This window comes from Pollicipes pollicipes, unplaced genomic scaffold (assembly GCF_011947565.3).
Source record: "Pollicipes pollicipes isolate AB1234 unplaced genomic scaffold, Ppol_2.1 Scaffold_4002;HRSCAF=4701_pilon_pilon_pilon, whole genome shotgun sequence".
NCBI lineage: Eukaryota > Metazoa > Arthropoda > Thecostraca > Pollicipedomorpha > Pollicipedidae > Pollicipes > Pollicipes pollicipes.
The window spans coordinates 16,503,585-16,515,014 of NW_023596420.1; the positions used below are offsets into that span (position 1 = coordinate 16,503,585).

Here is an 11,430-nt window from a genome sequence, read left to right on the forward strand (position 1 = left end):
GGCGGTGTGGCTGTTGGTCTCCTGACGGTGTTCTGTGTGGCGGTGTGGTCGCTGGCCACCTGATGGCGTGTTGTGTGGCGGTGTGGCTGTTGGTCTCCTGACAGTGTTCTGTGTGGCGGTGTGGTCGCTGGCCACCTGATAGTGTGTTGTGTGGCGGTGTGGCTGTTATCCGCCTGACGGTGCTCTGTGTGGCGGTGTGGTCGCTGGCCACCTGATGGTGTGTTGTGTGGCGGTGTGGCTGTTATCCGCGTGACGGTGGCTCCGTGTGGCGGTGTGGTCGCTGGCCACCTGATGGTGTGTTGTGTGGCGGTGTGGTCCTGAGGGCACGGTCCTCCCCAGCCGGTGAGCGGGGGCGCCCGCTCGCCCGCCCAGGAGGTAGACGACATCGCCGCGTGGGTGGTGTGCACAACCCAGTCGCTGGCCGCCCTCAGGCCGATCCGGAAGGACGAGTTCATGGTGAGTGGTGCCAGCTGCTGCTGAGATGTACGGTATGCGCAGCCATAGGTGTTTAGTCTGCGCATGTAGCCTGACAACTGCATTCTTCATAATGCAAAACCAACTGTTGGTTTGCGCTGGGAAAATTGGCGTTGGGGGTTTTTAAAATTTGTATTTTGCAGTCCCATTGATCGTCTTTATGCTAGCACAGTTCTACAAGTACACATTCACGGACCGGTTGATCTCAACAGAGCTTTAAAACGGTGAAAAACGACGCCTCTGAGCGGTACCTTCGATACGAGAAGCTGAAGACTATGAATCTGCCGGTGCCGTCCGATGTGTGGAGCCGCGTTGACGAAGGCTGGAACGCCCTGGAGATGCTGGTGAGGCACGGTTCTGCACAGCAGTGACGTTTGGACACATGTCGAGAACATGCACCGGTCGGGCGATCTGTGAGGCTTGTTGGGCTATCCCGTAAATCGTGTCGAGTAGTGCCCAGCCTGGTGGCTGCCATCCATGGCACTGTCGCCTGGACATGACATGGCTCGCTCACAATGACTGCGCTCTGTCCTGATTCGACATGCGGACCGGGCAGAGGTGTTGTCCTGATTCGACATGCGGGCCGGGCAGAGGTGTTGTCCTGATTCGACATGCGGACCGGGCAGAGGTGTTGTCCTGATTCGACATGCGGACCGGGCAGAGGTGTTGTCCTGATTCGACACGCGGGCCGGGCAGAGGTGTTGTCCTGATTCGACATGCGGACCGGGCAGAGGTGTTGTCCTGATTCGACATGCGGACGGGGCGGAGGTGTTGTCCTGATGCGGCATGTGGACCTGGCAGAGGTGTTGCGGTGCTCTGAATGCTGATTTGCGATGGGCGTTGTGAGCCAGGCTTCAGTTGATATGGTGGGCGCGCACGTATCTACAACTGGGTATAGGCTGACCGTCGCAAGCGTGTCGCGGTGGCCTGTTACTGCACAGCCCCGTACACGTCCAGTAGGCCGTGTTCCCATGTCCAGCTGAGCGGGTGGTAGGCCCCCTGGACGTGCCGTACTAACCGCCGTGTTGCCGTGTCCAGCTGAGCCGGTGGTAGGCCCCCTGGACGTGCCGTACTAACCGCCGTGTTGCCGTGTCCAGCTGAGCCAGTGGTAGGCCCCCTGGACGTCTCGTACTGACCGCCGTGTTGCCGTGTCCAGCTGAGCTTGCGGTAGGCCTCTGGACGTCCCGTACTGACCGCTGTGTTGCCGTGTCCAGCTGAGCCGGTGGTAGGCCCCCTGGACGTCCCGTACTAACCGCCGTGTTGCCGTGTCCAGCTGGGTCGATGGTAGGCTCCCTGGACGTCCCGTACTAACCGCCGTGTTGCCGTGTCCAGCTGAGCCAGTGGTATGCCCTCTGGACGTCCCTTACTGACCGCCGTGTTGCCGTGTCCAGCTGAGCCGGTGGTAGGCCCCTGGACGTCCCGTACTGACCGCCGTGTTGCCGTGTCCAGCTGAGCCGGTGGTAGCCCCCCTGGACGTCCCGAACTGACCGGCGTGTTGCCGTGTCCAGCTGAGTCAGTGGTAGACCCCATGGACGTCCCGTACTGACCGCCGTGTTGCCGTGTCCAGCTGAGCCGGTGGTAGGCCCCCTGGACGTCCCGTACTAACCGCCGTGTTGCCGTGTCCAGCTGAGCCGGTGGTAGGCCCCCTGGACGTCCCGTACTAACCGCCGTGTTGCCGTGTCCAGCTGAGCCGGTGGTAGGCCCCCTGGACGTCCCGTACTAACCGCCGTGTTGCCGTGTCCAGCTGGGTCGATGGTAGGCCCCCTGGACGTCCCGTACTAACCGCCGTGTTGCCGTGTCCAGCTGGGTCGATGGTAGGCTCCCTGGACGTCCCGTACCAACCGCCGTGTTGCCGTGTCCAGCTGAGCCAATGGTAGGCCCTCTGGACGTCCCTTACTGACTGCCGTGTTGCCGTGTCCAGCTGAGCGGGTGGCAGACCCACCTGGACTCGCTGCTGCCGGAGCCGTTCCTGGCGGTAGTGCAGTGGATACACGGCGCCGAGCTGTTCCTCGAGTCCTCGGACAGTGTGCCCACTGAAACCAACGAGCAGACGGCCAAGCTGCTGACGGCCAGCCTGGAAGAACACATGGTGGGTTCACAAGGACACACGCGCGGCCTGACGGGCCTCTTGCACCGGCACCCTATCGGGCCGCTCACACCGGCACCGTGTCGGACCGCCCGCTCCGGTACCCGGTGAGGCACCAGTGTCGTGTCGAGGGTCCGCCTCCTGCGAAGGTTTGAGGCCGGGAGGTTGTCATAAGAAGAGCTTATACTGTGTGCTGTGCATCGCTCTCAATGACCTCACGTATTCAGGGAAGCGATGCACGGGGGAGTGGGTTCTGCATGCCTGATGTGTGCTGCGCGTGAAATCACGCCCCGGTGATCGCACTCAGATGTGTCGGCTCCAGCGTTTCGAGGCTCCAGTGACCCGCTCATCAGCTGCATGGGCTGGAGGTGTTACGGTCCGCTGGCGCGTGGCGCGTGCGAGCCATGCGGGACGGGGCGGGGCGTGCTGAGCGATGATGCTAATGCCGGGCTCTGGACAGGCGTTCTTCGGCGAGCTGCCGCGGGTCGAATCGGAGCTGCGCCGAGGCGTCGGCCTGCCGGTAGCCTCCCAGCTGCCGCCGCAGCAGCTGGCACACATCGACAAGCGGCTGAAGGCGGTGCGCGGTCTGGCGCACCGACGCTGGGTGCGGCTGAAGTACATGGAGCACCGGGTGAGTAGGAGCCGGCCGCTGGCTGTGGCAGGGTGCTGCCCTCCTGACGCGCGGTAACTACACCATAACCAGATCCCGTCGCCGCGCCAAGCCAGACTGGAGGGTGTCCGAGACAGGTTGGAGCGTGTCCGAGCCAGACTGGAGTATGTTCGACTGACTGGAGGGTGTCCGAGACAGGCTGGAACGCGTCCCAGCCAGACTGGAGTATATCCGACTGACTGGAGCGTTTCCGAGCCAAACTGGAGTGTGTCCGACTGACTGGAGGGTGTCCGAGAGAGGTTGGAGCGTGTCCGAGCCAGACTGGAGTGTGTCCGACTGACTGGAGCGTGTCCGATCTAGAGTGGTGTGTGTCCGACTGACTGAAGGGTGTCTGAGACAAGCTGGAGCGTGTTCAAGCCAGACTAGGGTGTGTCCGACTGACTGGAGGGCGTCCGAGACAGGCTGGAGCGTGTTCAAGCCAGACTGGAGTATGTCCGGCTGACTGGAGGTTGTCCGAGACAGGCTGGAGCGTGTTCAAGCCAGACTGGAGTATGTCCGACTGACTGGAGGGTGTCCGAGACAGGCTGGAGTGTGTCCGGCTGACTGAAGGGTGTCCGAGACAGGCTGGAGCATGTCTGAGCCAGACTGGAGTATGTCCGACTGACTGGAGGGTGTCCGAGACAGGTTGGAGCGTGTCTGAGCCAGACTAGAGTATGTCCGACTGACTGAAGGGTGTCCGAGACAGGCTGGAGTGTGTCCGACTGACAGGAGCGTCTCCGAGCCAGACTGGAGTGTGTCCGACTGACTGGAGGGTGTCCGAGACAGGCTGGAACGTGTCCGAACCAGACTGGAGTGTGTCCGACTGACTGGAGCGTCTCCGAGCCAGACTGGAGTGTGTCCGACTGACTGGAGGGTGTCCGAGACAGACGGGAACGTGTCCGAGCCAGACTGAGGGGTGTCCGACTGGGGGGTGTCCCGTCTCTGTCGCTGATGGTCGCCCCCGTCTATGCCACGCAGTGCTGCATCCTGGCGTTCCTGATCCTGATGGAAGGCCGGGTGCGCGCCTGGACGGTCAAGCTCGGCCGGCAACCGCGCGTCGAGCAGATGCTGCACGAGTACCAAACGTTCGTCTCCGACCGCAACGTCTTCCACGAGTTTGAGCAGGCGTTCATTGACATGAAGCGTGTGGCGGACGACTTCATCAAGGACGGCGGCGTTGGTAGGCAGCCCCTCTCGCACTGCGCCTGCGACGGCCTCCTGCTGACGCGTGGTGACTCGAGCTCCGTCCGGGACGGAGCCGGGGCTAGAGTCGTTAGGACGGGGCTAGGACGGGCTCGAGTCGCACAGTCCGGTGCTGCTGTGGGAGGGGGGAGGCTGCTTGTAGCGAGGGCGACCTGTGTACGGGTAGAGTGAGCTGCACCTCACGAGAACCAGCTCACTACGCGGTACGCATATGCCATACCCAGCGGCGCGGTCCGTTACAAAGTTAACGTTTGCTGGCCGAGCTGTGATGATGAGTACGGATACTGTCGTGCTGGTGACTCGGCATGGCTTCGTCGTCCCGCAGGTCCCAAGGAGAAAGAGGTGGTAGTGCACTTTATTAACGAGGTCGGCGAGCGCTGGCGCTTCGTGTCTGTGGAACTGCAGTGCCTGCGCTCCATGCTGGAGGAGGTGAGGAGCCGGCGCAGCGCGGTGGGCCCTCCACGGAGTCACAGCTAGACTGACACTCGCCAGACGGCGAGGGGAGACTGACACTCAGCCGGGGAGGGGGAGGGAGCGACTGACACCGGCCAGACGGGGAGGGGACGACTGACACTCGCCAAACGGGGAGGGGGAGCGACTGACACCAGACGGGGGGGGGGGACTAATATTCACCAGACGGGGAGGGGGCGACTGCCACTCGCCAGACGGGGGGGGGGGGGGGAGGGGAGCGGGGCGACCAATACTCACCGGACGGGGAGGAGGAGAGACGAGGGACGACTCACTAGGGGCTCACGCCATGATGTGTAGCTTTGCGAAGACATGCTGGGACTGCGCTACACGTGCAAGCTGGCGCAGTACCCAGATCATCCCACCTACAAAGCAATGTTTTGGCGTAGCTTACGAAGGCTTTTTCTACGTCAACGGTCCCCACAAACTTCCCCTTTTGTTTACGAATGAGAGAACTTTTAGACGAGAGCGGCCTGAACCTACGACGTGTCATCAGACCTAAACCCATGAAGATTGCTCCTTGGGAGCTAGCATCGCCAAAGTGGATGTTTCGCTATCAAACATGCAAAAGCAACGCGTTCTCATGACAGAACTTAAAGGGGCAGCCTTAGAACACATAGCATCTTTTGACGGATACATGACGACTTATACGGATGGTTCAAAGACGGACGCAGGTGTAGGGTGCGCTTTTGTGTGTTGATTCACAGCACGGTCATTCACACTGCCTTCGCACGCGTCGGTCTCCACCTCCGAGCTTATAGCCATCAGAAAAGCTGTCTGTTTTATTGAAGTGGACGATAGCAATTTGCATTTAATTCTTTCCGACTCCTTGAACAGCCTCCTGGCTGTTGGCGGCTTCTCCCCGTCGAATCCACTGGTCCAGGACATTCAGTCGCGTCTTAGCTCACTGGATCGAGCAGGAAAAACGGTCGTCCTATGCTGGATCCCAAGTCATGCGGGGATCCGCAGAAATGATCTTGCTGACGCGGCAGCAAAGCGCACTACGACAGGGACACGCATTCCTATAACACCACTACCAGCTCAAGACATGCACCCCGCAGTGTCGTTGTTTATGCGGAAGCGATGGCAGTTCCACTGGAACTCGCTGAGCGCCAGCAAGCTGCAGTCCGTGAAACCCCGTATTGGACTATGGCAGTCGTGCTTTCGGGACAATAGGGTGGAATAAGTTGCCCTTTGCCGGTTACGCATAGGTTACACATATGCTACGCACCGTCACCTGCTATTGGCTGGCGACAGGCCATGCTGCAGTCGATGTTCTGACCCGCTGACCGTGCATCACGTACTGGTCGCTTGCCGCCACCGTACTGTAACGAGAGCGCAGTTTTTCGGACACCACGGCGAGAGTCGCACGCTATGTCATTTTTTAGGGGATTCTTCGAACGCCGTCGAGTTTGGTAAAGTGCTCCAGTTTCTTCGTGCGATAGATTTTCCAGTTATCGTTTCATCATGATGCTAGGGCTGATCATCAAGGCTTTATAAGGTGACCTGATTGATGCACTTTTCCGATTGACGGCTCTGCATAAATTGATAGTTATGGGCCCTGCATGACCGACAGCAGTCGACGCGCCCTAAAACCCCAAATCATCATCATCATGGTGATCGATATGTTAAGTACGTTTGTTTTGTGTTTTTTAATGTTTGACCGCTGCATATTTCCGACAGTTTGGCGCCTCTCTATAGTGGCGTACATCGTCCGTTGAACTCGTGTACCTTCTCTGAAGGGAGTGTTATCGCCAGGTGCTCTCCTGTTGGAAGAAGTTCTCACACGGCCACGTGGCACTGAACGCGTGGATGGACAAGGCCGAAACCATGTTGGACAAGAGCGAAGAGGAGAAGCTGGAGTTCTTCCAGGTATGTCAGTCAGACATCGGCGGCCCTTCGACTGACCGGGGGGGGGGGGGGGGGAGGGGCGAATCGGGTCTTGTGGCAGCCAGACGCCCCCGCCGCCCCGCCACTGCTGCCCCGACACGCTGCGCTGTGGGGTCCGCGGAGTTCCACCCGGTCCGGGCCACTTTAGTCGATCCACCCCTGGCTCCATCTTCAGCGCCTCGCCCCGCCAGCAACGGGCAGACGCTGGAGCTGGAGCGCGTGTACGGCCGCCGGTGAGCTGGCGGATGGGGCGCGTGCCGACCGTGAGGTGGTGTCGGCACGGCGCCGGTGGCGGCGTCCGTCCCTGACGCGACCGTGCGTGCCGTCACAGGACCTGCCCACCTGGTCGGAGCGGCAGCAGCAAACCGACGACTCGGGCCAGTTCCTCACCGCCACCTGCCAGGACGACGTGGCCGCCGAGGTGCAGGAGCAGCTGCACCAGCTGCAACGTCGCTGGCAGCTGCTCTTCAAGGTGGGTGGGGGTGACGCCGGCGGCCGCGGCCTGCTCCCGATGGTCTGGCGCGCGGCGACGCCTCGAGGGCGTGCGGCGTGTTCCCCTGGTGACCTTCCCGCTGCGTACCCGCGCCGGGCGGCCCGCTGACGCCGCGTTCTGTGGCCTATTCGTCTGGCAGCACGTGCAGCGGTACATGCAGAGCGGTCAGATCCGGCAGCGGCTGGCCGAGTTTGGTCAGCTGACAGCGCGGCCGGGGCGCTGGACGGAGCGGGCGACGGCGGGCCTGGCGGCGCCGCTGCCCTGCCGCCAGGGGGAGCTGCTGCAGCGGCGACATCTGGCCCAGGTGAGACGCCACCACTACCCCCCCCCCCGCACACAGGCGCACGCACGCAGGCACGCACGCACACACGCACGCACGCACGCACGCACGCACGCACGCACGCACGCACGCACGCACGCATGTGGCAGGGCAGACGCTGCGGCGGACGTTCACGGACGCTGCAGCGTGTCCAGGCCATGCAATGACAAATCGTTCCATGTGTAGAGGCGGTATGTTTCGGGTCAAGGTACATGCTACATGAATGGCACAGGAGCGTACCAGGGATGGCCACTGCGCACTGCGTAGGTGCGTGCACGGAAACACGGCACAGACGACGGCGCGACTGGGTGGTCATAGGTATTGGTCCGTGTGTGGAAGGGCCCAGCAGGGGCCGGGGGTCTGATTGTTGCCGATGAAGGCTCCCTGGCTCTGGCCTCCTCCAGATCCTGGTGGCTGTACTGACATAGGAGTGCGATGCGTCGGTACGTAACCTAACAGGAGCTGTGCCAGGCCGTGGCGGGCGCAGAGGGGGCGGTCCCGCCGGACGGGGTACAGACATTGGGAATGGGCCGGGACCGGGCGCCTGGGTGGTGCTCTGTTACGGCCCCGGACTACATGGCGTCTCTTCGCTGCCTGCTCATGGCACATACTGTTCTTAACCGGGCATTCAGGTATGTTATCGTCTGCTATATGCTACTTGTTGCTTGATGGGCTCGAGCATGGGGATGGAAAATGGGCGAGGAGAATGCATCCCAATCTTTTAAAGTCTGCTTTTTGTTTCTTTCAGTCGCTGCTTGACGAGTTTGCTGAGGTGGAAGCGGACCTGAAAGCTGCCAACAAAATGATACAAATGCTCGGTGACGACATCTCAGAGGAGAAGCAGCAGCAAATGTGCCAAACACTGAAACAGTTAAAAGGTGTAGTACAACATTGTCAGTGCAGTGCATCACCCGTACGTCGTTGCTTAGCATTGCTACTGACGTTGTTCTTCGGTCTGGTCTGTCGTCACGGTGGTGCCGAGGCGGGCGCCCGGTGCGTCAGTGTGATGCTAGACTGAGCGACCCAGCGGCCCTGACCTGGCCGTCCCTGGCCTGACTGACCCTGACCTGACCAATCCTGACCTGACCGACCCCGATCTGACCGTCCTTGGCCCGACTGACCCTGACCCGACCAATCCTGACCTGACCAACCCGGACCTGACCGGCCCTGATCTGACCGTCCCTGGCCCGAATGACCCTGACCTGACCAATCCTGACCTGACCAACCCTGACCTGACCATCCCTGACCTGATCGACCCCGATCTGACCGTCCCTGGCCCGAATGACCCTAACCCGACCAATCCTGACCTGACCGACCCTGACCAGACTATCCCTGACCTGACCGGTCCCGACCTGACCGTCCCTGGCCCGACTGACCCTGACCCGACCAATCCTGACCTGACCGACCCTGACCTGGCCATCTCTGACCTGACCGGCCCTGACCGTCCGTGACCTGACCGTTCCAGATCTGACCGTCCCTGACCCAACCGTCCCGGACCTGATCGTCCCTGACCTGACCGGCCCTGATCTGACCGTCCATGACCTGACCGTCACAGTCCTGACCGTCCCTGATCTGACCGGCCCTGATCTGACTGCCCGCTCTCCCCGGTCAGACGCAGCGGACGCGCAGCAAACGCGCTGCCAGCAGCAGCTGGCCGGCTGCGCGCAGGCTGCCGACCGGCTGGCGGCAGCCGAGCGCGGCCAGGCCGAGGTGGCCGACTGGCTGGACGAGCTGGCGGCCGTGCTGGACGAGCACCAGCCGCCGACGGCCGCCGACCAGCTCAGCTCGCGCGCCGACGTCCTGCAGGTGAACGGCCCGGCCCGGAGGCGTCGCCCATGTTGCCAGTGCCTAATTTGTGAAGGGATTGTGTTCAGCGCATGGATGCTGCCAGCGCCGTTTCTCGCTTGCACCTCTCGTGTGAGCACGCGTTGATCTCTCTCGGTCGTGTTGGGCCGATGTGCCGTGTCGCGCCGGTGGCATGCCGTCGGTGCCGGGGAGGTCGGCCGGGCAGCGGTGTGACGGCCGCCCCCCCCCCCCCCCCCCCCGACGGTTTGGCAGGCGGTGCTGGCGCGCCAGGTGTACTGCCGCTCACTGCTCGACACCACCGTCAAGATAGTGAGCGGCCTCCTAGAGGCGGTGCGGCCACTGCAGACGGTGGACACGGCCCAGCTGGAGGCAGCCACTGACGCGCTCGGTCCAGCGCTTCACCGAGCTGACCGGCCGCGCCGACCGGCTTCAGCAGGTCAGGCTCGACTCCGGCTCCCCCGCTGTACCGCCGGCTCCCCCGCTGTACCGCCGGCTCCCCGCTGTACCGCTGGCGCTCCCGCTGTACCGCCGGCTCCCCCGCTGTACCGCCGGCTCCCCCGCTGTACCGCCGGCTCCCCTGCTTTACCGCCGGCTTCCCCCGCTGTACCGCCGGCTTCCCGTGCCGTACCGCCGGACGAAGCGAGCAGCCGGCCGCGGGGCTGCTGCTGGAGTACTGGCATTGCTGCTCATGCTGCGATGCTGCCATTCAGCTTTAGCTCCACGAGGGTGGTCGACTGTAAGCGCCATGCGTCCCGAATAGTATGCCACTGCCTGCTGTAAGCTTATTTGGTGAGCGTTGTTGCTGACTGCGTGAAGGTTCGGTGGCAGGCGACAGCTGAGTTGTGCTACAAATTGCAACGGTCTCCCTGAGTGTCTTAGCAGCCGCGGGAATTCTGGAGATGATTGTATCGACTGTAGCAGTCCTTCTCGCGTCAGAACAACACGAGGCTGTACGTTGATACAATGCCGCCCGTTGGTTGGCGGTCGGACTGTGAGCAGCGCCGCCGGGACGTGTGAGAATGCCCCGGCGGTCTGAGCGTGACGCGGTGGCCTGTCTGTTGCCTGGCAGGAGATATCGTCGTCATCGGAGGCGTGGACACTGTTCGAGCAGAGTGTGCTTTCCGTCACCGAGTGGCTGGACAAGGCCGACCGGATGCTCTCCGAGCGGGCCGATACTGAGCAGTTGCTGGAGGAGCACAAGGTATACGACCCCCAGCCCCCCAGCCCCCCGGCCCCGAGGGCAAGCTGTGCAGGCTCGGGCGAGTCTGTGGCCATTATAACGAAATCAGCAGGACGCTCTCGCGGCGAGACTTGTTTTCTTCGTTCGTTGTCGCGGTTATAACAACACTTATAAAACGGCGCACTCACGCCGGCCAGCTGCTGGCGGTTGCGGCACTCGCTGCCCATAGTCATGGCCGTTTCATGAAGACATGTTTTGCGTGGCGGCGGCGGCGGCTGTCCATCGGCCGCTGGCTGGAGGCTAGGGCTGCCTCTTGACCCGGTGACCCGGCCTTGTGTGTCCGCGGGCCGGCTGACCAGAGCCGGCCGTGCCGCAGCGCGCCTTCTACGAGGCGCCGACCGAGCGGCTGACGGCGATGAGCGAGCGCGGCCGCGAGCTGTGCGCCGCGCTGCCGGCTGACGGGCAGGAGACGCTGCGGGCTACCGTTGCCCGGCTTCACAGCCGCTGGCAGGTACGGCGTGCGCATGCGCCACACTGATCGGCGGGTCTGTGGCCGATGTCAGCTGAGGCGCATCGTCGGCTGGGGAGCCGCCCCCTCCCCCCTCTCCGCCCGACGCCGCACCAACGAGGCGCAGCAGCCCAGGGGCAGCTCGCAGGGGTGTAGTGGATGCTCGGCTATGGGACCGTGGCACAGCGTGGCAGCCGGGTATCAGTTGGTGGGCTTTTGACGCACCGCCATTTGGCCGGCTGTGGCGGCGTGCGGCAGCGCGGCGGCGGCGTGTCGCACTCGGCCGGCGGCGTGGCGGTGAGCGACGCTGTGTCTGTGCCCGGCAGCGGACGGTGGATTGCGGCCCGGCGCACC

The 11,430-nt window shown here is 62.8% G+C and overlaps 1 protein-coding gene across 3 annotated transcripts in view; it reads left to right on the forward strand.

The window, feature by feature from the left end:
- Window positions 1-11,418, forward strand: part of LOC119093890 (nesprin-1) — a 44,598-nt gene extending 33,180 nt beyond the window's left edge. For 2 of the 3 annotated variants that reach the window (XM_037216900.1, XM_037216902.1), the window contains exons 11-24: window positions 340-456; window positions 687-818; window positions 2,396-2,563; window positions 3,021-3,191; window positions 4,188-4,389; window positions 4,738-4,841; window positions 6,639-6,752; window positions 7,102-7,242; window positions 7,403-7,567; window positions 8,331-8,460; window positions 9,195-9,388; window positions 9,641-9,824; window positions 10,458-10,589; window positions 10,945-11,060. In XM_037216900.1, coding sequence (XP_037072795.1) covers window positions 340-456; window positions 687-818; window positions 2,396-2,563; window positions 3,021-3,191; window positions 4,188-4,389; window positions 4,738-4,841; window positions 6,639-6,752; window positions 7,102-7,242; window positions 7,403-7,567; window positions 8,331-8,460; window positions 9,195-9,388; window positions 9,641-9,824; window positions 10,458-10,567 — 1,932 coding nt within the window. In that variant the 3' untranslated portion in view covers window positions 10,568-10,589; window positions 10,945-11,060. Of the gene's footprint in view, window positions 1-339; window positions 457-686; window positions 819-2,395; window positions 2,564-3,020; window positions 3,192-4,187; window positions 4,390-4,737; window positions 4,842-6,638; window positions 6,753-7,101; window positions 7,243-7,402; window positions 7,568-8,330; window positions 8,461-9,194; window positions 9,389-9,640; window positions 9,825-10,457; window positions 10,590-10,944; window positions 11,061-11,402 lie in introns of those variants that run through there. The other variant, XM_037216901.1, reaches the window with a different exon arrangement.
- The last annotated feature ends 12 nt before the right edge of the window (window positions 11,419-11,430 follow it).